The following is a 24760-nucleotide window of genomic DNA, read 5'->3' as shown; positions in this document are numbered from 1 at the left end:
TTCATTTTGATGAAGTCCAATTTTGTCTATTTTTTCTTTTGTTGCATGTGTCTTTGGTGTCACATCTAAGAAATCACTGCCAAATCCAATGTCGTGAATTTTTCCATTAGGAGCCCAGTTTCAGAAGCCATTTTATGAGGGTTATGGAGAACATCTCTAGATGGAACAAGAAGATAACTAAAACCCAGAGGAGGGGGCTGCTATTTTGACACAGAGCCCACATCTTAAGTAGTCCTATCGATCTGACTCTGATCACCTCTGATAAGAAAACAAGGGGACAGAGGAGGGAAGCTGCCTCTGATCAGCAGTAACAGGGAACATTAGGGGGAAAGTCTCCATTCCACACCGATATGTACAGTCTTTTCCTTTGTAAAACCAAGTTCCTTTACTTTGGCGCCAAATAAGATTGGCGCCAAACAGAGCAGGAGGGGACCCACGGGCTCCAGTTTGCTTAATTGAGTAACTCACTCCACATGGGTCTAATTATCCATGTGTGTTTCCTCACCAACACCCCCATCCCATCTCCATCCCAACGTGTTGAGTGAATGTTGTGCGCAGGGAAGACAGAAACCCTAACAAGCAGTTAGGGAAGGACCAAGATCAAAGCGCTGTGTAACAAACCAAGTCCAGTCCTGTCAAGATGACTTAATTTAGATTTCCAGTTTCTTCCAACTGCTGACCCTGGCTTCCCCTAAGCAAGAAAACAGCATAGTTTGAGCAGCCAAATCACTAACACCGGGATGGCCTCTCCCCACAAGCTCACTAATGTATGAATTTGCACATCTGTTCTACACACTCACCACCAAGGCTCTGTGGCACTCCTGTCTAGCTGAGAAGGTGTCTGGACGGGAAACTATAACAAGAATAAGAACAACTGGTCCAAGTCGTATTGTCCCTCCAAAGACTGACACTCATGCCATGAGAGCATCACCACCGTGAGCTTATTCAGTGTAGGAGAGCTGCAGAAGCAGGCCCGAGTTAGCCCGAGCAGAAGGGAAAACAAGGCCACGGTGCCTCTCCCCCCCTCCCTGCTCAGTCCTGATGGTCTGAGCTCCCTTGGTGGTTGTCATCTCGGGAGGAAACAGGGTAAGTAAGATCTGGAGGATTGTTACGGCTGGACAGGCTTGGGTTTGCATCTCTGCTTTAACATTTATTAGTTGTTGACTTTGGCCAAGTAATTTGCATCTCAGTTTCCTCATCCGTAAAGGGGAGTAATTAAGTCCGACTTCACACGTCATGAAGCTGGCAACGGGAAGCGCCCGGCACATCCTTACACTGAATCTTCAGGGCGTCTGTTCCCAGGGTTAGCTGTGTGTCTCTCATTCACTCCCCATGAAGTTCCTCAAGGTCAGGAACCACGTCTTATTTGTCTTTAAGCCCCCAGCACATAATAGATTCCCAATAAACATTTGCTGAACGGAGGGCCACAAGACTAATCTCCTTCCCTCTGCTCTGTGGATGATTCAGCTGTGAGTGTGAGGTGGAAAAGTCATAAAGAACTGTCCCTGCTGAGCCTTCGCAGAGGCAAACCAGCTTCCTCTCAGGAGACGCACATCAGGAGAACGGAGTTGCAAAGTCCCGTCAGATAAAGGAGGCCTCTAGGGAGCAGGGCCACCTCGAAAGTGTTTTGCATAACAATACACCCACAGACTTTAACTGAGCACTCTTCCCCCAATTCCTAATGGATTCATTAAACTGACAGCTCGGCACCAGCACAGAGGCCTGTTTTCTCTCTAACACAAGCCATACGAGTGCCTCATGTTTAATCCACTCTATAAATTTTTAAACAACTATGTAAAAATGGAAAACCAAGAAAAGATGCTGGGTTGAGTTACTGCACTAAAAATCAATAATAAGTGTCTCCTTTCCGTCCTCCTCCCGCTCTGATTGGGTACACCTGGGTTTTGGTGGTTCCCCTTTGCTCTGAGAGTGAACTGCAGCAGCTTCTTCTTGCCTGTTAGAGACGGCTGACCCCGGCGGACAGCACCCAGCTGGCGAGAAGAGGGTAAGGCGCTGCAGCAGAATGGAAATCGGTGCACTGCCTTCCTCAGAAAGTCTTGCCATGAAAAACAACGTGAGCTCAACTAGACAGTGTGCTTACTGCCGAAGGTGATATACATTCTGGCACAATCTCCATACGGACAGGTAACAAAGAGCTCACAGAGCGGCCCCACCTGTGGATCAGACTCCGAGAAGCACTGTTCTAGGTGACAGGAGACCTCATCTGCCTGAGACGCACTAGACGGACACTTACGATAGAGTTTTAAGGGTTTTCCGGCCACCTAGTACCCTTAGCCCCTCTTTTGGTAAAGCACTCCAATACTGACGATCTGCCACACCCTCTCAGTCTATGGGACCCAGGTGGGGATCCTGTATGACGGGGGCTGGCCAGGGTTCTGAGTCTCTCCAGCCACAGTGAATGGTTCAGGGAGGCCATGATCCAAGGCTGGCCAATCAGCATAATTTCATCCTCCTGGGTAGCTTCTAGACCTGGGATGGGCAGTGGCCCTGACTGATGCAATCAGACTGAATCCTGGGACTCATGCGGGAGCTACAAGGAAGACAGTCTCTTTCCATTAGACTTAAAGCTGTGAGGAGATGATCCTGGAGTCAACACCCATGAGGGAAGAGCCTGGCTGTGAAATGGGGCAAAGACAAGAGGGCAGAACTGAGAGACAGAAACTGGATTCTGAGTATGTCACTGGAACTTCTGGATCAAACCATGCCTGAAGCGGATCTCTACCCTCTAACTTTTCATTAATGTGAACCAGTAAATTTCCCTTTTGCTTAGGTCAGTTTGTGAGCTTTCTAACACTTGCAACCAAAAGAGTCTGAAGTTATGCATGACTACTGTACCCTGGGCTCATTCTAAAATCCCTATACATTGCTCCTAAAGGGACAAATCTGAAAAGGCAAAAGGTGAGAAGTCAGAGGAGCTGCTACCATGTGGGACTAGAGGCAGTTACCAAGACTTTCCATATCTGAGTCCCTTCCTCTGTCAGGAGATGAACATCTGCCTCACCCATCCCCTGTCAGGTGACTGTGAGAATCACATAAAAAGACACAGAGGAAATCACTCTGGAAACATAGGAAAAAGCACTGTAAAAACAAAAAATATTATTATTATGAGCACACCTTACTTATTCAAACTTTAAAACTCTGGCATCCACAACTACCCAGATCCTATAAAAAATTTTAAAAGGCTTTGAACAACGAGACATTGTTTTTTGTCAAATCCTATACTCTGCTACAGGAGAGGAAGCTCCCCCTTCAGGCCAGAGGGTGTAAGCTGAGGCCGCAGCCTCGCAGGAGCCCGACAGAACCAAGAGGAGGCAACGGAAGGCCAGCACAGGCCTCCTGTTCTGGGCTGAGCACCAGTGTGCGCTGTGGGTCCTCTCTTGGGCCCACCCAGGACATTCCTCCCCATTGCACACATCACCCCATCTACTCCTAGCTTATGAATCATGAAAGAAAAAGGATGATTTTATTTAGAAATTACCGCTATCAATTCCCAACCACTATTTTGCAACTTTGGAGCTGTCCTAACAATAACATTATTATCCAATGAGGCAGATTTTGTTTGTTTTTACTGTCTTCATATCTGAGATCCAAGGGACCCATATAACAACAAACTTTACATAAAAAGACTAAATTGTTCGCAAATTTCACATTTTTCCAAAAGTCAGAACACAATCATTTTCTGATAGCTAAAAACAGTTAGCAATTAGGGTACAAAGCGGGAAGAGGCGTCACTGCTGGTCCTGATTTTTAAGCCATGTTCTGAGTCTCTGGTCAATGGTGGTATTAATGGAGTCTCTTTTGATGGTAAAGTAACTAAATTTCTGGAGTTCCATATATAATGTAACTGGGAAAAGTTTGTTCTTCACAGTGCCCTCCTGTGAGGACTGAGCTCCTCAAATGTCACTACTCTCTCTTTCTGCAGCTCCATCTGCGTCTCCATCTTATAAGACCAGCTGGCCCTCTCCTGTTATCTGGCTATCTTCAATTCAGGGAGAGGGGGTAAAGGGCTCCATATGGCCTCGGGTCCAAGACTTGTTCTCCCGCGCAGCTGTACCAGTGGAAAGCCGATGCTTTGTCCCCCGTTGATCCAAGCACAATAAGTTAAGAGGCAGAGGGGAAGAGGAGAGCGTCCTCCCAAGACCTCTAACACTTACCAGTCTGGACAATGCTCTGGAACCAGCATAGATTATACCCACAAACAGCAGCGAAGCAGGAAGCCACGTCAAAACAGCAGATCTGGAAAGAGGGAAAGAGGCCATAACACTTCTGTCACTTTATGTCCAAAAGACCTGGCTGGAAGGTATGATCCTTCCAATGCACCAAACACAGCGATAGCGGCTGTCTAAACATCCCTGAGTGGTCCTTGAAGTGCGACGTGTTCTGTATCCACCCAGAGTGATGGAGGCTGACAAAGCCATCTGACCACAGCCTGTCGTCACTCTGCCAGCCACTCAGCATTACTGACCCCACAACAGGGCAGAGATGAGGGGGCGAGAGAAAAACCCTTCCTGCGGGTTGGGAGAGAGAACAAACTCGATTTTTTTAAGGGGCAGTGAACATTATTCTTCGGATTTTAAGTAACCAGAACCCACGCCAAATTATCAAAGTCTAAAAAGGCTATTTACCAAGGCAATATATCAAACAGTTCCATGAAACCACAACAAAGGGAACCACAGTGTCAAAGGACAGAATTTAAAAATAAAAGAGCGCTAGAACTTCAGCTGGGGGCCGTGTGCTGACTCCAACCACCACCCGGAAGGCAGGTCAGGGAATCTCCAGGGACTTCTGAAGGGTGCACTGCCTTGACTCAATTGTGGCCTTTTCATTACAGTTTAGAATCTTGCTTTCCTCAAGGAATCCCAATTTTTACATGCAGTGCATATCACTAAGGTTGCAACTTGCTTTCCCCATGAGTTACAAATGCAGGGGTCCGCTGAATCCACGCCCCCAGAGTTATTCTAACAATAGAATGAAATGAATGAAACCACTGCAGCAGAACATAACATAATAATCCCAAGTAACTCAGTGAACTGCTCTCCTGGGATGGTGCCTGCTCAAGAAATGATCTCTCTTAATTTTATTAGCACGGGCAGGCATTCGACCTATGATCAGACCTGCTTTTGTACAATTTCCCAGGGAACCTGGCATGAAAATGTTTCCAGTCTCCAGTAAGGCCTTCAAACCCTACTCCTGTATAAATTCAACCAGCAAATACTTACAGCAACTCGCAAGGTGCTGACAGCACCAGAATTTTTATTAACAGCAGCATCTCAGTTGACATTTGTTGAACACTTGCTACGAACCTCACATTGTGCTAAATGTTTTCTACACTGTATCTCTCTAAAATGTGCACAACAATCTTATGAGGAAAGTATTATTATCCTTATTGTGCATATGAGGAAACTGAGGCACAAAGAGTTTAAGTAATTTGCCTGTGGTCAGAAGAGCTGGTAATGGCAAAGCCAGAATTTTCATTCAGGTCTGATTCTAACGCCATAGTTTGTTTGTTTTTCAATCTTTTTTTTTCCTTTTTCTTCTGGGAAAGATTCGCCCTGAGCTAATATCTGTTGCCAATTTTCCTCTTTTTGTTCCCCCCACCCCAAAGCCCCAGTACATAGTTGTATATTCCAGTTGTAAGTACTTCTAGTTTTTCCACATGAGCTGCTGCCACAGCACAGCTACTGACAGATGAGCGGTGTGGTTCTGTGCCCGGGAATCAAACCCAGGCCACCAAAGCAGAGCACGCCAAACTTTAACCACTAGGCCATCAGGGCTAACCACTCTCTCATGCTTTACCCTCAAGGACCTCATAATCTAATGGGAGACACTGACATACAAATAGATAAGCTGAAACACAACATGATTTTGCTCTGCTGGCAAACCAAGCAGCTAATGATCTGAGGAGTATTCTCTGTTATTACTAGTCCCTCTGCAATAACAGATGTCTGTACTTTCAACCAAAAGGTGAGCAGAAAGAAGATGCCATCCTCCATCCTAACGGGTCAGGTGTAACATCGGCCAATTGCTACTCGTCCAGGAAAAGGCTTTCTATTAGCCTTGAAGGGTCAAGGGAGACAGGATCCAGGCCCATGGCCTGCCGGGCCCCAGAAGGAAGCCCAGAGCCTCCACTGCGGGAGCAGCGAGAGGGAAGGAGGGCGCTGGGTGAAACAGCAACTGGCTGAGCTGCAGCAGACCCTTAGTTCGGAGGGTCAGGCCAGTGAGGCCCCAGACATCTGCGCTCCATTCCCTCCTACACAAAGGGAACGCCTGCCGAGTCATCTACGCCAAGAGACAGCAGGATATCCGAGTGGCCATGGACGTGAAAAAGAAGACATGGCTAGGGAACATCTTGTATTTTAACCCTTCTACCCTAAAATACAAAGAAATAACTTTAACTAGAAAAAATATACACAGATCTATTGGACCAAAGAGACTTCTGGGAAATGTTACAGGGCAGCTGTACAAGCATTTGGTTCCAAACATGGGACAACGACGCCGGCACAGTGGCCCTGGTGCTAGTGTTCTCCACAGTCGTCTCACTCAGCGCCCATCTTCCAGGTGGACGGAGCCAAAGCAACACGCGCTCGTGGTAGACCCAAGGCACCTGCAGAAGCGGCTGGCCTCGAGCCCTGTCTTGGCCCCCAGACCACCCACCGGTGAGACAGCCGCCTCACACCAACATGAAACTACAGCTGCTATTAAGAATAATCAACATGAACCACTGGAAAAACTGCTGTCAAAACAGGTGTGGGCAAGACAAGTGTGAAAGGATGGGGAAAAAGTAAAAATCGAGAAGGCTTCTCCATTCAGACTGTTTCAAAGTATCAAAGTTCTCATTCTATTGAAAATCACAGAGTATATGTTAAGTGTAGTTTATGCAAGAAAAGACTCGACGGAACACTAGTTGACCATCTATAGGCAAAGGAAAAGCCTTACCAAAAGATTAGCAAATGAATGCATATTTATACATCTTAAATTAAAAGATTATTTCATCAAAAGATGATTCCCTGACTTTCAATTAACCCACTCACTAATTATCCGTCTAACAGAGTTAGATAAGGGAACTTCTGCCTGTATTATTAATGGATCCCCCATCCCTCAAATAAACTGTAAGTTTCATAAAGGTGGGAGCCATGTGTATTTTGCTCATATAAATAAATGTAAAATATTAAGTTGGCGTTACAAAGGAGACTAAAGGACTATGCTATATCATAAGGGCATCTGACATAGTCAGTGAGGAACCCTTCCTCAAATAAGTGATGTTTGAGAAAAATTCAAAGTTAAACCAGGTATAGGGGGTGGAGTAGAGAAGTGGAAAGGACACAACGTCCTAGACATAAATACAGCATGTGCAAAGGCCCTGTGGCAGGAGGAAATTGGAAGAAAGCAAGTGTAGCTTTAGTAGATGGAGAGACAAACCCAGGGATAGTGAGGGTGTAATATAATCTGATTTGCATTTTGAAAAGATTGCTCTGGCTACAGAAGAATAGACTGGAATGGGGTTAGGGATGTGCAGGCAGATCTGTGGACACTGCAGTGGTGCATCCAGATGAGAGATTATGGAGATGGAGAGAATCAACAAGACCTGGTGATAATTTCTACTGGGGGGGGGGGGGTGAGGGATAGAAGACACCAAGGATGACTCCCAGGTTTCCAATTTGAACAGTGAGTTGGATGGTGGTAACCTAAGACACAACCAACCGGAAAAGGTTTGATTGGGAAAATCATGAACTCAGTCTTGAAAATTACGAACTTGAGATGCTTTTGGAACACCCCAACAGAGATGTCAAGTAAGGAACTGGATAAGGTTCCCTGGTGAGCAAAAATGCACAATTAAATAAGTCTTACATTTGATTTTCCTGTATTCCCTCATCTCTCAAAGATATTTTCTTCAACATATTTCCCCCCTTGGTCCATTATTCACAACAATAAGCGTCTCTTAAGGTTTGGTAAGACTTTGTCACAAACTAATTCTTCATTAACTATTTATTCCAAAATTCTGGGCAACACCGAGCTCACAAAACTTGCCGGCTCTGGGAGAGCTGGGCAGAGAAGGGACGGCGGCCGCCCCGGGAGCACCCAGCGGCCTCCCCTCTGGACAGAACCTGCTGCAAGGAGCAGAGGCAGCAGACACAGCACTGACGTCATCTGAGGAACAGCTTACACCTGCTGCTTCGGGAATGCAAATTCGGACCCCTGGTTTGCAGGGTCTCCACGACTGTCAGTGCGCCACCACAGCACGAGGGCTCAGAACGTTCCGCGGCCACCGGGGGCAGAGAGAGTCCACGCCCACTGAGCCTTCCATACTCTTCCAGGCAGTGTGCGGACAAAGTGAGGACAAGAGATACAAGGGCGGTAATTCTTTGCACTTTTGCCATCTATTGAAATATTTTTTAAAAATCCTTTCTTCAGGAAGAAATGAAACTGCAATTAAAAAATCTTACTCTGCTATAGTTGAGGATTATTTTCCAGGGAGATATAGCAATAAGTGGTGGAAATCACACCTGGTTCTGGGCACTGAGAGTGTAATCGTATAACATTCACATGGTTACCCAAATCTTTGGAAATTATAATTAGCTCTCTTCATCCCTAAGGAATGTTCCAGCAGTTAGCTGACTAACTTTAGCCAATAGCTCAAAGGGATGGACAAACTTCATACACTTCCCTGGGCTGTGCCCTTCCTTCTGGGTCAGGTCACCTAGGGCCGCGGTCATCCAGGGTCATCTAGGTCACCTGGGGTGGGGGCAGGGAGGATGCACAAGTACAGAGCCGGGGGTTTGCGCAGTGGAAAGAAGGTGCCTTTGTGGTCAGGCAAACCTGGATTCATACCCTAATTCTAAAGCTGGTTTGCAACGAGAACTCAGTTTTTTCATTTGTAAAATGAGCATACTAATGCACAGAAGGCTACTGAGAAGATGAGCTAAGAGAATGAATATGCAGAACTTGGGCAGTGCATGCGTGACACAAGGACATTCCATAAATGCTCTCCTCCTGGCTTTTCTACACAGAACTCCACGGACAGCAGCCATCAGGGAAGACTGACAGATCCACCTACACAAAATGCACTGGCCAAAAAACACCATACAGAAAATCAAGAGACAATTATCAAACTAGGAAAAAACACGCACAGCCTGGAGTTTAATATCCTTAAAGTATAATGAGTGTTTACAAATCAATAAGAAAAAAATCAACTCCCCCGAACAGTCAGCCAACAAAAACAGGTAATTTTCTCTCTCCTTTCTCCGAGCGTGTGTGTGTGTGTCTCTCATAGACACACACAAGAAATAAACGGCCAATAAACATATGAAAAGTTATTCAACCTCCCTAATAATAAAAGAACTTTAAATTAAAACGATATACCAGGTTTTGCCCAAGAAACTAGCAATTTTTCTTCTTCTTCTTCTTTTTCTTTGTTGAGGAAGATTGGCCCTGAGCTAACATCCACTGCCAATCTTCCTATTTTTCACTTGAGGAATATCGTCCCCAAGCCAACATCTGTGCCAATCTACCTCTATTGCATATGTGGGACACTGCCACAGCAGGGCTTGATGAGCGATGTGTAGGTCCATGCCTGGGATCCAAACCTGTGAACTCTGGGCCGCCAAAGCAGAGTGCACAAACCTAACCACTATACCACCGGGCCAGCCCCATAAACTAGCAATTTTTTAAAGTTAGTATCTAATAGAAGGGGTCATGAAATCAATGCTTTCATATACTGCTGTGAGATACAAATTGGTATCTTTCTGGAGGGCATATATGTACTACTTGGCTACAGTTATCAAAAACCTTAAAAATATGCATGTTCCCTGAGGTACATATAGGTATCTACGATGATGTTGTCATTTACAAGTGGAACAAAACTGCCTTCTGGCCTCTCTGTCGGTCATGACGTACACCAAGCACTCCAGGGCTTGCTGCTGTCCCTCTGCCTGGGACCTCCTCCCTCCCGGCACCTGCACGGCCTGCTCTCTCGCGCATCCAGATCTCTGCTCAAAGGTCATCTTATCAGGGAGTCCTTCTCACCCACTCTCTATAAAGTAGCAACCCTCACCCCACCCCCCGGCACACACTCATCCCCTTCCACACCTGGCCCCTTACCTGGCTCCATTTTTCTCTGCACTCACTGCCCTCTGACATACCACACACTCCAATTTTCATCTGTTCCTTGTCTGTCTACCTCAAGCAGAATGTCAGCTCTATGAGGGCAAGGACTTCTGTCTGTTCTGTCATTGTGCCCCCTACGCCTCCAGCAACGCTGGCACACACAGTGGACACTCAAATATTTGCTGAACGAATGTATTACTTTTGTAACTTAAAAAAAATTTTATCTTCTCTCTCTAGCTTGGTACAAAGGGAAAATAACAGCAACAAAATACATCAGGGACTCGACCCTAATTCACATCGCTTCCTCCGCTTTTCTCAAGCCCTTCAGAGACTTTGCTCTGAACAGAAGTGCTGGTGCTTACAGCTACTCGGTCTTCAAGGGCAGGGATGAGAGCAAAAAATCCCTATGTCCTGCCATCGGCCTCTCTGAAACAGCCCTCATGGGGAATCCAAACAATCTCAAATTCAGTAAACATTTGTAACAACCACGGCGTCACCTATAACTGTGACAACAAAAAACTAACTGCATTAAAAAACAAACATGTTTTTCTTCAACAGACATGAATTTAGGAACTTTGAATGGAGGCAGTTGCTTTGTTTTCTATAATAATTTACCTCTTTTTCATATAAAAAGTAGTACCTACCCATGCCAGAAAATTTAAAAAATACAGATAATCAAGAAAAACATTACGATTGCAATCCCACCACCCAAAGATAAGCATGTTCATCCCGTGCTACGGCTCCTTTCCAACAGTGTCCATATGCACGGATATGAAGACTTTCACAAAAATCGGATCCCACATGGTTTCACAAGCTGCCCAACTTAACATCTTTCCTGGTCAAAAAATCATCCCCAATTTATTAATAATTGAATACGAGGCTCCTTAAGTTAGTCCCAGGTTTTACTACTCTAATGCTGTAACGATTATCCTTGAATATATTCTTGTCTCATAGGCACAATGTTTTTGCACCGTTCAGGGTAAATTCCCTGAATTGGAATGGCTGTTCAAAGATACACGCATTAACAGTTGTAGCTGGTTACAAAATCGTCTTCCGGAGAGGGTAAACTGACTCACCCTTTGCCATAGACTGCACGTGTGTCCCCCACCCCCGAAATTCATATGTCGAAACCCTAACCCCTAATGTGGTGGTAGCTGGAGGTCGGCCTTTGGGAGGTGATTAGGTCACGAGGGTGGAACCGTCCTGATGGAATTAGTGCCGTTATAGGAAGGGACGTGAGAGAGCTTGCTTCTCCTCTCTGCTCTCCTCCATGTGAGGACACAGAAAGAAAGCAGCTGTCTGTACACCGGGAAGAGCTCTCACCAGAACCGGCCCCTGGTCTTGGACCTCCAGCCTCCAGAGCTGTGAGGAATAAACGTCTGTTGTTTAAGGCCCCCATTCTGTGGTGTTTTTGTATAGCAGCCCGAGCTGACTAAGACGCCTCCTTTGTGGCTCTAACACTGTGTGGTTCTAAGATAGACAGAGGTCGGGCACAAACGAGGCACGCACTAGTAAGGCACCCTTTCTCCACCTTCGGTTCATCAGTGGGCACATCTGAGCCTCTCGTACTGGTTTAATCTTTCATTGTCGGATGTGTCAATAAAGGAGGCAAGATGGAATTAGAGCCTGAGGTGGTCCTGGCAGAATCGGAATCTTGGGTCTCTGTGGCGCATGGGCCTCTGAGGAGCAGCTGAGCCAGTGAATGTGTGTGTCTGTGTGTGTGTGTGTGTGTCTGTGTGTGTGTGTGTAGGAAGGGGTCTCATAGCAACTCCTATAGGGAGAGACTGCAGACCACACTCTATGAAGGCTATTTGCCACAGGGTCTAGTTTGAAAATTGTGGCAATACATAATTTTTCTTACATGATTTATAAGCACAAATACTGCATCTCGTTTGAGTCATGGGCTTGTTTGTTTTTTTGTTCATGCACATTCTACTGTCCCTAAGAACCCTGATGAATAAAGCATTTTACAAGAAGCTAACAATAGCCTGTTGGCACGAATTATAAGACTGTTGTTATTGAGAAGAAGGCTAATTAAATTAAATCACTTGTTTTTTTAAATAGAGCTTGCATTATTAAGGGAACATCTGCTCCCTGAAAACACTCAGAAGTTTATTTGTTCGTGGGTGCCTGAAGGGCTCCTTGAGCTGAATTCTTGAGAATTCTCTGCATTATACTGACGCCTAGTGGACCTAAAAGCAATTTCCAAATGTGGAAATAACAAGCCACCAAGATACCAGGGTTCGCGCACTGACTCCTGGCATTGCCTAACACAGCAAACCTTCCACTGTAAAGTCAACGTCTGCTCTGCGGTTTACAAGGACTTCTGCATATATTAACTCTCCACTTAAAGAAGATTCCTAGACTTCTTTTTTGTCGGTCCATTACTGGCGAATGTGGTCCTCAGAGAGTCTTACTGCATTTTCTCCCTCCTTCCTACTTTCCCTAGACCTTTCTCCATGCTTGACTCTTCCTCTGACTCACATGGGGTGATCCTCTCTTTACAGAATTAAGCCCTAATCTTACCTGACCCCCAGAACCCTGTGATGATCCTGTTCCTCGCAGAGCATAATTCAGAGCCCGAGTCAGCAAACTACAGTCCACAGGCCAAATTCCACCTGCTGCCTGAGCCTGAGGACAGCGTTTGATCAGCACACAGCCACACCCATCCACTTACAAGGTCCGGGGCTGCTTTCGGGCTAGGAAGGCAGAGTGAGTAGCTGTCACAGAGACTGTCCGGCCCACAAAGCCTAAACTGTCTACTCTCGGGCTCTTGTTTGCTGACCCCTGATTTAGAGTAAGGGAGTTTGGGTACCAACCTCTGGAACTTAAGAGCTGTGGCACTCAAGACTTCCGACACGAGGCAGGGCCCCTGACTAGACACAAAGGACCCTGTTACCACCGGGTTTCTGCAAAGCTCCACTTTTCAGGGCACTTTCATAACTGGTCCTTCCCACATGGAATCGTCACTTCTTCCCATTTCACGTTTCACTCACTGGCCCAAGCTTCTCAACATGTAAGTTCACGCTGAGATGGAAATCTCGTCACCTTCAGTGAGGCGTGGACAGGCCCTGAAGGACAACGAGAGCCTCAGAGAGACCAGTCCCCTGGCCCCGAGCTGCCGGGTTTGAAGGACCACAATGCCCCATCCCTGCTGCGCGCTCCAGGGCCGCCACCGGCAGCCTCCACGGTCCGAGCAGTACCCCCACCCACTCCCTGGGGCACCTCCCCCCTCCCCTGGGAGGACCAAGGCTGGATGTGCAGCTCCGTGAGCCTTAGGAGATGGACTGCAAGACAGCACAGAAGAAGAGAAGAGACATCACTACTAGGAAATATAGTCCAAAAAAGAAAAAGAAATACAGGTCACCCGGGTCCCCGAATAACAACTGAGGCAGGATAGAAGATACAGATCTCATTTCTAATAAGCATGAGAAAGAAAGAAAGCCCCTACAATCATTTTCTGGCCTTGCCAGGACACAGACTACGACGAGTGACTAATTGACTGAGAATCAGAGCTAACGAGCAAGACGTTGTAACACCCCTGGTCACAAGGCTGGGAGTTCCACCTTGAACACTGTTGGCTCAGCCTGTGAAGGGGCCAGGAAGTGGCCGGATGAACACTGACTGACAGCGACGGAGGGGTGGGCCACAACCAAGTGTGAGTTCAGTGGACTCCTATGCCCTGAGTGGCACAGGCATGACTTGCATGCACTAATAAATGTCAAATGTCCAAAAATCCTGTCCTGAGAAAGAGCAACACCGTAAGGTATCACTTACATTTAAAAATTGGGGGGAAAAAAACCCTCAAACTCACAGGAAAAGAGAGTAGAAAAGTGGTTACCAGGGTGTGGAGTGGGAAAACAGGGAGAGAGTGGTAAAGGGTACAAACTTGCAGTTATAAGACAAATAAAGTCTGAGGATCTAGTGTACAAGGTGGGGACGACAGCTGACAACATTGTATCATATAACTGAAATCTGCTAGGAGAGCAGAACTGAAATGTTCTCACACCCACACGAAAAGGTCAGCATGTGAGGTCATGGAGGTGCTAATCAAGCAGATGGTGGAAATCCTTCCACAACGTGCACATATATCTAATCACCACAATGCACACTTCAAATATCTTAACATTTTGTTTGTTAATTATACCTCAATAAAGCTTAAAAAAAAAAATCTGTCCTTTTCCCAGCCCTGGTCTCAAGGACTCTTCTCCTGGGAACTACCAGAATCACCACACCAAGAGTGATCAGACTTTATTCAATGTTAGGTCCCTTCCGTGGCTCTCAGTATGTTTCCTGAAGGTTCCAAAGTTTGTTTTATTACCCCCAAAAAGTAATTTCTACATACATATGTAAAGCATTCCTCTGGAGAGAAAACAATAGGGAAGAATATCAAAAACACGTGAATTTCAGTGCTAACTTTCCTCTGTGAGCAAAGATGACTTCCTATAAAACTACAAGTCACTCAAAATGAAGTATCAACACATGAAACCATTGAGAAATTCCAGCCACCAGTAGCTTAGATGAAGGTGGGCTGGCTCACTTAAAAACAAATAAATAGGCGCTGGCCCAGAGGCACAGTGGTTAAGTGCACATGTTCCGCTTTGGCGGCCTGGGGTTCCCCAGTTCGGATCCCGGGGGTGGACCTACGCACCGCTTGTCAAGCCATGCTGTGGCAAGCGTGCCACATATAAAGTAGAGGAAGATGGGCACAGATGTTTGCTCGGGGCCAGTCTTCCTCAGCAACAAAGGGGAGGATTGGCGGCAGATTTTAGCTCAGGGCTGATCTTCCCCAAAAAAATAAATAATCAATCATTAAAAAGAAGTTCAATCTGGACCCCAACTGGCTAGCTTACTGTTCATTTCTTTAGGAACAGGACTGAGTTAATTTGGAGGTTTTATCAAGGATATGTGTTATGCTTCTCCAGCAAAGACTCACAATGGACAATTAAGGGGTTGGGCTTCTCCTTGATCTGTTAGAAATCTCTGGTCACAAAGGTACTGCGGCATAGAATTTTTAAGTTAGAACCTCTCATACTTGAAAACCAGAGAGTTAAAAATTTGCTCTTGAGCCAGCCCCAGTGGCCTAGTGGTTAAGCTCGGTGCGCTCTGCTTCGGTAGGCTGAATTTGGTTCCTGGACGCAGACCTACACCACTAGTCAGTAGCCATGCTGTGGAGGCGGCTCACATGAAAAAAGAGGAAGATTGGCAACAGATGTTAGCTTAGGGTGAAACTTCCTCAGGGGGAAAAAAAATTGCTCTCATGTATAGTGGACAAAAAATGCAAGTAGGTTAAAAACTACCTTCAAAATGTGTTTATTTAAACATGTAGCCTGGTAACATGGGAACCAGAGGATGGTGTCCATGAAATCACACCCCAGTCTGTCCTCAGCCTTGGTTCAAGAATCTAATAAAGAGCGCTGTGGTCCCACCATGCTACTAGACGTCTGGTCAGACAAAATGGGTCACAGTGTTCCTTTAGGATCACACTTGGGAAATACAGAAAGCCTTCAGCACAGCACTTCAACATCTGCTAGAAAAATCACGTCAGCATTCTGCAATGGCTAGGCAACAGCAGCAGCTGCCATGTAATGACAAGCTTGTGGCTGAAAACCAGAGCTTTTCCCCAAGACAGAAGGCTTCCAGGGAATTGTCCAACACTCAGTGGTGATAACGACTGAGTTGCCGGACAAATATCCTGGGAGGAGAAGGATTCCATCGGGTCACTCGGTGGAGTCAATACATGACACGGCCAGACATGGCCTCTTTACAGTGTAAAGAATGTGGTGCCAAATTCTGCACTTGTTTAAGAAGGAATCTAAGATTCTGCTGTGCTCCAGGCTATAAGGTCAGACTACAGGGCTCTCTGTGGGACATGCCCACCCTCCAGCCCCACCATTATAATCCCCACTCTGAGATGACCTCAGGGACTCCGAACTGTCTTCCTGCTATTGTTTCCATTTTCAGCAGGGCCCAGCCTCTGCCATCTCTGCACAAGTGCGTAGTCACACGGCAAAGCTGGGCCTCGGTTCTCCAGTGACGTAATCAGAGAGTCAGGCCCGGGAGAAAACAGCAGCCACGGCAGACACAAACCCAGCGAGGGCACACATGAAGCAACACCAGCGCTGGTCCTGGCTGCTCGCCATCTGGTAACACCCCTTTGCCAAAGGATCATGGCAACTGGAAATCCTGACCTGCGCCAGCAAGTTATTAACCACAAGCACCACTGAAAACTAGGCATTGGGATCTTTGACAAGAAGCTTAACTGAGCCAGCATCACGTGTGTGGCTGTGAAACCACCTAAGTCCAGCAGACAGAAGTCAAAAAGCCTCTAAGAAGTTTAGCAAGGGACGGAAAGGGGATTGGATCACAGATCTTCTGAGATGGGTGGAACCGAGCATCACGTGCGTTAAAGGGACAACGGTGTCTGGTGAGTCTCAAACTTCTACTGCCGGAGGATCACTTCCTCCAGGGAAAGAACCTTGAGAAGCTTCGACTTCTCCTAGTTCCACTAGTCATTCCCCCTTCCCCCACCAAAAAGGCAAGAAAAGTATGACGAATTCCACCAACAGATGAAACACAATGTGGTACACATACAAAATGTGGTACATACACACAACGGAATCTCATTCAGCCTTAAAAAGGAAGGAAATTCTGACACACGCTACAAGGATGAATCTTGGAGACACTGCGCTAAGTGAAATAAGCCAGTCACAAAAGGACAAATACTGTATGATTCCACTTAAATGAGGCAACTAGAATAAGCAAATTCACAGAGACAGAAAGTAGAATAGTGGTTACCAGCGGCTGGGGGAGGGGAGAGTGGGGAGTTACTGTTTAATGAGTAGCGAATTTCTGTTTGGGATGACGACAAAGTTCTGGAAATGGATGGTGGTAATGGTTGCACAACATTGTGAATGTACTAATGTCACTGAATTGTACACTTAAAAATTGTTAAGGGGCCGGCCTGGCGGTCAAGCGTGCACTTTCCGCTTTGGCAGCCTGGGTTTCGCTGGTTCAGATCCTGGGTGTGGACATGGCACCACTTGGCACGCCATGCTGTGGCAAGCATCCCACATATAAAGTAGAGGAAGATGGGCACGGATGTTAGCTCAGGGCCAGTCTTCCTCAGAAAAAGAGGAGGATTGGCCACAGATGTTAGCTCAGGGCTAATCTTCCTCAAAAAAACCCAGAAAAACCCAACAACAACAACAAGAACAAACTGTTAATAAATGGTAAATTTTGTTATGTATATTTTACATACAAAAAAATTTAAGTATGAACAATGACATTGTTTTTAAGGACACATGACTAAGATAATGTTGAAAAGACTATTATTATTAAGTAAACCATTCACATCAGAAATTCTAAGAACACTCTAACAGTGGAACATCCGTGCTGATGAGCACTGGTGGACCCCAGACCAAAATATGACAGCCAATTCCCTCCTTCTAGTCCAGTCTCTTGCTTCTGTGGAGGAATAAATTCAACCATTTGGAGTCAGATGCTTCATTATTTAACTAAGTATTAGAGCCATCACAGATCTTTGAATTCAGGGCCCATATTTGTTTAAACAAAGACCCAGTTTTCACTGAACTATCCACCAAAACAATGGAGTTTAGAGTAAGACCTGCACTTAATATCACGAACCAAACCCCGAAAGTGTCTTTATTTTATCAAGTTGAGAATGCTATCCCATGGAAATGCAAAATTATGACTTAAAGGACTACTCCTTTGGATTAGTTAAGCATCTTGTGTGGATTATTCTTTCAGAGTTTGGATTAAAATGGAATTGGGTTCAAGAAATTAATCCACACCTCTGCTCCCAGGGCCTCTCCTTTGTAAAACCTCTTAATACCAGTTTTTTGCTCTCTAGTTATATATTTTCAGGAGAAGCCAAAATTATTCATATTTATACTGGACACATTCTCAAAGCTTCTCCACAGTGCCAGGCACGGAGTGATTTACTAATTAAGCAGTCAAGCCGATGAATGGAGTAGCCGGGCAGATAACGTGGACCACAAGCCAAATGACTTGGCCTGATTATTCAGTTGGGATGTTTACTTATTCATATAAAGCTTGATTTCATTTTCTTTTCATTTTGTGCATTATTTCAGGCAAGGCATGATGTTCTCAAAGAATCAAGAGGGTTTATCTAGGTCAGGCAGGAGTGGATGGCCAATTCAGATTACAATATTGGCTAAAAAATGTCATGGTCTCTGAGATTTCTTTTAAACCTATTTGAAAAGCTGTCTTAATAGAACTATAACAACGAATGTAATGTGTGATCTGAATTGGACCCTGCATGAGAACTAGGGTGAGGGCAGAGGGTTATAAAGGATATTATTGAGAAAATTGGCAAAATACGAATATGATCTGTAAATGAGATAAGAGTATTGTATCAACCTTAATTTCCTGACTTTGATAACTACCATAGTCATATCAGAGAATGTCCTTACTCTTAGGAAATTCATGTTCAAGAATTTATAAGTAAAGAGAAGTGGCATCTTATTCTCACATCTGCAACTTACTCTCAAATAGTTCAGAAAAAAATTATATATATAGGTATATATCATGAAACAATGACAGGAGAAGCTAAGTAAGATAATAATTGGGAAACATGACTAAAGATATGGGACTTCTTTGCACTATTTCTAACTTTTCTCTAAGCAGAAAATAATTTCAAAATAAAATTTACAAAAAAATTTTAAGGCTGATTTAATAACTCATTCATAGGGGTAGTATGATCTAAAACAAACCCAAATTAATATGGTATTATAAATTGTATGTCTCCATTAATTTTAATATTGTATTAGTGGCATTCTTAACCAGGAAAACACTACTTGAGTTCTAATTGATTATAAAATCATTAAATCTCACGCTTAGAAGGCAAGGAAGGTCAAAAAACTCAAGTACACATCCAGTGTAGCACCATAAGGATTTCAACAAGGTAAAAAGGAAGCAGGGCATGAATCATGAATCAAGCACAGAAGAGGTTGTTCTACCTTGAACTGCTGTTGATCTCTGCCCAGCCCAGTTTCCATGACACGTGAAGCAAAAGTCCACCAATTAATGTCTGCCACCTGAAAAGGACAAGGGCCAGTGTGAATTTAATAGAGCGCCATAGTCTCCAACGCCATCCAGCCCCAGCAAATCTGTCAAGCGACACAAATATACATATCCCATCCTTCTGACAACTCTTTTCTCCCACTCTGTCCTAATTATCATCCCAATTCTCAGACCTGTCCTTCTCAACCCTCTACTATTCCCTTCAGTCCAGCTGTACCATTCAGTGCAGACACTGATAATATTCTCTTCTTATTACAGACTTTTCCTGAACAACCTCTCCCACAGCCACTTCTCCCGTTGCCTCTGCACTGATGATTCCTAAATGTATGTTCTCACCTGGATACCACCACTGATACCCCACAAGCTCCCAATGATAACATGCCTAAAACATTATCTTGAACTTCCCTACCATCCTGATCATCCAAACCAGAACACTAGACGTCATCCTAGCCCTCCTTCCACTGTCACCTCTCTCATCTACTTGCAACCTCACAGCAGGTCGCAACTGCAAAGTCTTCCCCTCTCTATTCCTTCTGCCTGATTCAGGCTCTCATCATCTCACACCTAGACCACAGCATTAGTGCCCTGACCGGTTCCCCTCTCTCCAGGGTTGCCCCACACCACCTATTCTCTACTTTGCGGCCAAAGGGCTTGTTCTAAAATGCAAACTTAACTTTGCTGTTTGCTTTAAAAACAGCTGATTCTTGGGGTCGGTCCCATGGCCAAGTGGTTAAGTTCACGCGCTATGCTTCGGCAGCCCAGGGTTTCGCTGTTTGAGATCCTGGGTGCAGACACAACACCGCTCATCAAGCCAGGCTGAGGCGGCATTCCATGCCACAACTAGAAGGACCCACAACTAAAAAATACACAACTATGTACTGGGAGACTTTGGGAGAAAAAGGAAAAAATAAATAAATAAAACAGTTGATTCTTTAACAGCAACACAATAATAGTAGGGGACCTCAGCACCCCACTTACATTAATGGATAGATCATCCAGACAGAAAGTCAATAAGGAAATAGTGGAATTAAATGAAAAACTAGACCAGATGGATTTAATAGATATATATAGAACAATTCATCCAAAGACAGCAGAATACAAATTCTTCTCAAGTGCACATGGAACATTTTCAAACAGACCATATGTTGGGAAACAAGGCAAGCCTCAATAAATTTTAGAAGACTGAAATCATATCAAGCATCTTTTCCAATCATAATACTATGAAACTAGAAATAAACTACAAGAAAAAAGCTGAGAAAGTAACAAACATGTGGAGACTAATTAACATGCTACTGAATAACCAATGGATCAATGAATAAATTAAAGGATAAATCAAAAAATATCTGGAGACAAGTGAAAATGAAAACATACCATACCAACTCATATGGGATGCAGCAAAAATGGTCCTAAGAGGGAAATTCATAGCAATACAGGCCCACATTAACAAACAAGAAAAAAATCTCAAATAAGCAACCTTAAACTACACCTAACAGAAATAGAAAAAGGAGAACAAACAAAGCCCAAAGTCAGCAGAAGGAGGGAAATAATAAAAATTGGAGCAAAAATAAATGAAATACAGGGCCGACCCCATGGCCAAGGGGTTAAGTTCGAGCGCTCTGCTTCGGCAGTGCAGGGTTTCACCAGTTTGGATCCTAGGCATGGACCTAGCACTGCTCATCAAGCCATGCTGAGGCAGCATCTCACACAGCAGAACTCTAAAAGGAACTTCAACTAGAATACACAACTACATACTGGGGGGCTTTGGGGAGAAGAAAAACAAGAGGAAGATTGGTGATAGATGTTAGCTCAAGGCCAATCTTAGAAATAAATAAATAAATAAATGAAATAGAAACCAAAAAAATAGTAGAAAGGATCAATGAAACTAAGAGCTTGTTCTTTGAGAAGATAAACAAAATGGACAAACCCTTAGCCAGACTCACTAAGAAAAAAAGAGAGAAAGTTCAAATAAATAAAATTAGAAACGAAAGAGGAGAAATTACAACAGATATCACAGAATACCAAAGATCACAAGAGAATACTATGAAAAACTATATACCAACAAACTGGACAATGTAGAGGAAATGGATAAATTCTTAGACTTATAGAATCTCCCAAAACTGAATCAAGGAGAAATAGAGAATCTGAATAGACCAATCACAAGGAAAGAGATTGAAACAGTAATCAAAAACCTCCCCAAAAATAAAAGCCCAGGACCAGATGGCCTCTCTGGAGAATTCTACCAAACATTCAAACAAGATTTAATACCTATCCGTCTCAAACTATTACAAAAAATTGAAGAAGACAGAATGCTTCCCAACTCATTCGATGAGGACAACATTTCTCTGATACCAAAACCAGACAAGGACAACACGAAGAAGGAAAATTACAGGCCAATACAGCTGATGAACATAGATGTAAAAATCCTCAACAAAATATTGGCAAATCAAAAACAGCAATACATTAAAAGAATCATATACCATGATCAAGTGGGATTTACATCAAGGATGCAAGGATGGTTCATCATCTGCAAATCAATCAATATGATACACCACACTAACAAATGAGGAATAAAAACCACAGGATCATCTCAATAGATGCAAAGAAAGCATTTGATAAGATCCAACATCCATTTATGATAAAAACTCTCAATAAAATGGGTACAGAACGAAAGTATTTCAACATAATAAAAGCCATATATGACAAACCCACAGCCAATATCATACTCAATGGGGAAAAACTGAAAGCCATCCCTCTGAGAACAGGAACAAGACAAGGGTGCCCACTCTTACGACTCTTATTCAGCATAGTACTGGAGGCTTTGGCTGGAGCAATTAGGCAAGAAAAAGAAATAAAAGGTATCCAAATTGCCAAAGAAGAAGTGAAACTCACTATTTGCAGATGACATGATTCTATATATAGAAAACCCTAAAGAATCCATCAGAAAACTATTAGAAATAATCAACAACTACAGCAAAGTTGCAGAGTACAAAATCAACTTACAAAAATCAGTTGCATTTCTATACTTTAATAACAAACTAACAGAAAGAGAACTCAAGTATACAATCCCATTTACAATCACAACAAAAAGAATAAAATATCTAGGAATAAATTTAACCAAGGAGGTGAAACACCTATACAATGAAAAGATTAAGACATTATTGAAAGAAATCGATGATGACATAAAGAAATGGAAATATATTCCATGTACATGGATTGGAAGAATAAACATAGTTAAAATGCCCGGACTATCTAAAGCAAACTACAGATTCAACACAATTCCAATCAGAATCCCAATGACATTCTTCATGGAAAAAGAACTAGGAATCCTAAAAATTCACATGGGGCAACAAAATTCACAACGGGCAACAAGAGACTCTGAACAGCTAAAGCAATCCTGAGAAAAAAGAACAAAGCTGGAGGTATCACAATTCCTTAGTTCAAAATATACTACAAAGCTATAGCATCAAAACAGCATGGTACTGGTACAAAAACGGACACACAGATCAATGGAACAGAATTGAGAGCCCAGAAATAAAACCACACATCTACAGACAGCTAATCTTTGACAAAGGAGCTAAGAACATACAATGGAGAAAGGAAAGTTTCTTCAATAAATGGTGTTTGGAAAACTGGACAGTCACATGCAAAAGAATGAAAGTAGATCATTATCTTTTGCCATACACAAAAATTAACTCAAAATGGATCTGATATCATAAGACCTGAAACTATAAAACTCCTAGAAGAAAATACAGGCAGTGCACTCTGACATTGGTCTTAGAAGCATCCTTTCGAATACCATGTTTACTCAGGCAAGGGAAACAAAAGAAAAAATGAACAAATGGGACTACATCAGACTGAAGAGCTTCTGCAAGCCAAAGAAAACCAGGAACAAAACAAAAAGACAACCCCCCAACTGGGAGAAAATATTTGCAAATCATATATCCAATAAGGGGTTAATCTCCAAAATATATAAAGAACTCAACAACAAAAAACCAAAAACCAGATAAAAAAATGGGCAGAGGATATGAACAGAAGTTTCTCCAAAGAATATATACAGATGGCCAACAGGCACATGAAAAGATGTTCAACATCACTAATCATTAGGGAAATGCAAATCAATACTACAATGAAATGTCATCTCACACCCATTAGAATGGCTATAATTACCAAGCCAGAAAACAAAAAATGTTGGAGAGGATGTGGAGAAAAGAGAACCGTCATCCACTGCTGCTGGGAATGCAAACTGGAGCGGCCCTTATGGAAAACAGCATGGAGATTTCTCAAAAAATTACAAATAGAAATACCATACAACCCTGCTATTCCAATACTGGGTATTTATCGAAAGAACTTGAAATCAACAATTCAAAGAGACTTATGCACCCCTACGTTCACTGCAGCATTATTCACAACAGCCAAGAAGTGGAAGCAACCCAAGTGCCCATCAACTGATGATTGGATAAAGAAGATGTGGTATATATATATACAATGGAATACTACTCAGCCAGAAAACAAGACAAAATCATCCCATTCACAACAACATAGATGGACTCTGAGGGTATGATGTTAAGTGAAATAAGCCAGACAGAGAAAGGCAAACACCACATGATTTCACTCACTTGTGGAAGACAGACAAACACAGGGACAAAGAGAACAGATTAGTGGTTACTAGAAGAGAAGGGAGTTGGGGGATGGGCATAAGGGGTTAAGGGGCACATATGTAGGGTGACTGACAAATAACATACAACTGAAATTTCACAATGTTATAAACTATTATGACCGCGATAAAATAATTTAAAAAAAACAACCAGTTGATTCTTCCCAGTGCCACAGACAGCAGCTCTCAGCCTTTTCTCTGCCACAACACAGTTGGGTCATGAAGCTCATATGAGACATACTTCCTCAGCAAGCAGAGTTTAGGGGGAGCACAGGTTATAAAATAAACACCCCTCCCTCTCCCACTGCAGAAAGCACAGCAAAATATGAAATGAGAGGAGTACTATAGGCATAACTTTATCCTGTTTTGCTCTAATTGCTTTTTTATTTTAGGTGAGTCATTCATAATTTCAACACCTCATTTTTAGTTATGACTTGAGACACTTCATCTCAGAAGTGATTACAACACACCCAAGTCTTGCGGCACTACCGTGGAGAACCCCTGGCCTACAGGATAAAGTCATTTCTGTGTGACACACAAGCCTTGTGGAATTTGCACCCACCCCTCTCCAGGATCAGCTCCTCTACGTCTGCCATGGCTGTCTACGACAGACACATTCCAGCCCTTCTGCACAGCCTGCAACCTTGGAATGGGCCAGGCCATTTCATACTTCTAAGAGTTTGCACGTGCTCTTGTCCTCTTGAGCCATAAAGTTCTTCCCAGCTCCTTGTGTGTTGGTGATCATCCGCTCATCATACAGGATTCTGGTTTCACGCCTTCTTTGTGAAGGCTTCACTGACCCAGCCAGGCAGAACAGACAGATAGGGGTCATCCCCTCCAACATCATGGTCTAGAACAGTGGTTCTCAACCATGTGGTCCTTTCCCCTAGGGGACATTGGGCAGTATCTGGAGAC

General features: G+C 43.8%; 1 protein-coding gene across 4 annotated transcripts in view; it reads right to left on the bottom strand.

Moving 5' to 3' along the window:
• TMEM241 (transmembrane protein 241) overlaps positions 1–24760 on the bottom strand; it is a 121103-nt gene that overhangs the window by 86293 nt on the left and 10050 nt on the right. For 2 of the 4 annotated variants that reach the window (XM_070629678.1, XM_070629680.1), the window contains exons 3-4: positions 19128–19205; positions 4176–4257 (exon numbers count right to left, since the gene is read on the bottom strand). In XM_070629678.1, coding sequence (XP_070485779.1) covers positions 4176–4257; positions 19128–19205 — 160 coding nt within the window. The remainder of the gene's footprint in view (positions 1–4175; positions 4258–19127; positions 19206–24760) is intronic. The other 2 variants (XM_070629679.1, XM_070629681.1) reach the window with 1 other exon arrangement.

The sequence above is a fragment of the Equus przewalskii genome, chromosome 7 (assembly GCF_037783145.1).
Source record: "Equus przewalskii isolate Varuska chromosome 7, EquPr2, whole genome shotgun sequence".
Classification (NCBI taxonomy): Eukaryota; Metazoa; Chordata; class Mammalia; order Perissodactyla; family Equidae; genus Equus; species Equus przewalskii.
The sequence above is the reverse complement of the archived record's forward strand: the minus strand, read 5'-3'. Positions and strand labels throughout refer to the sequence as shown.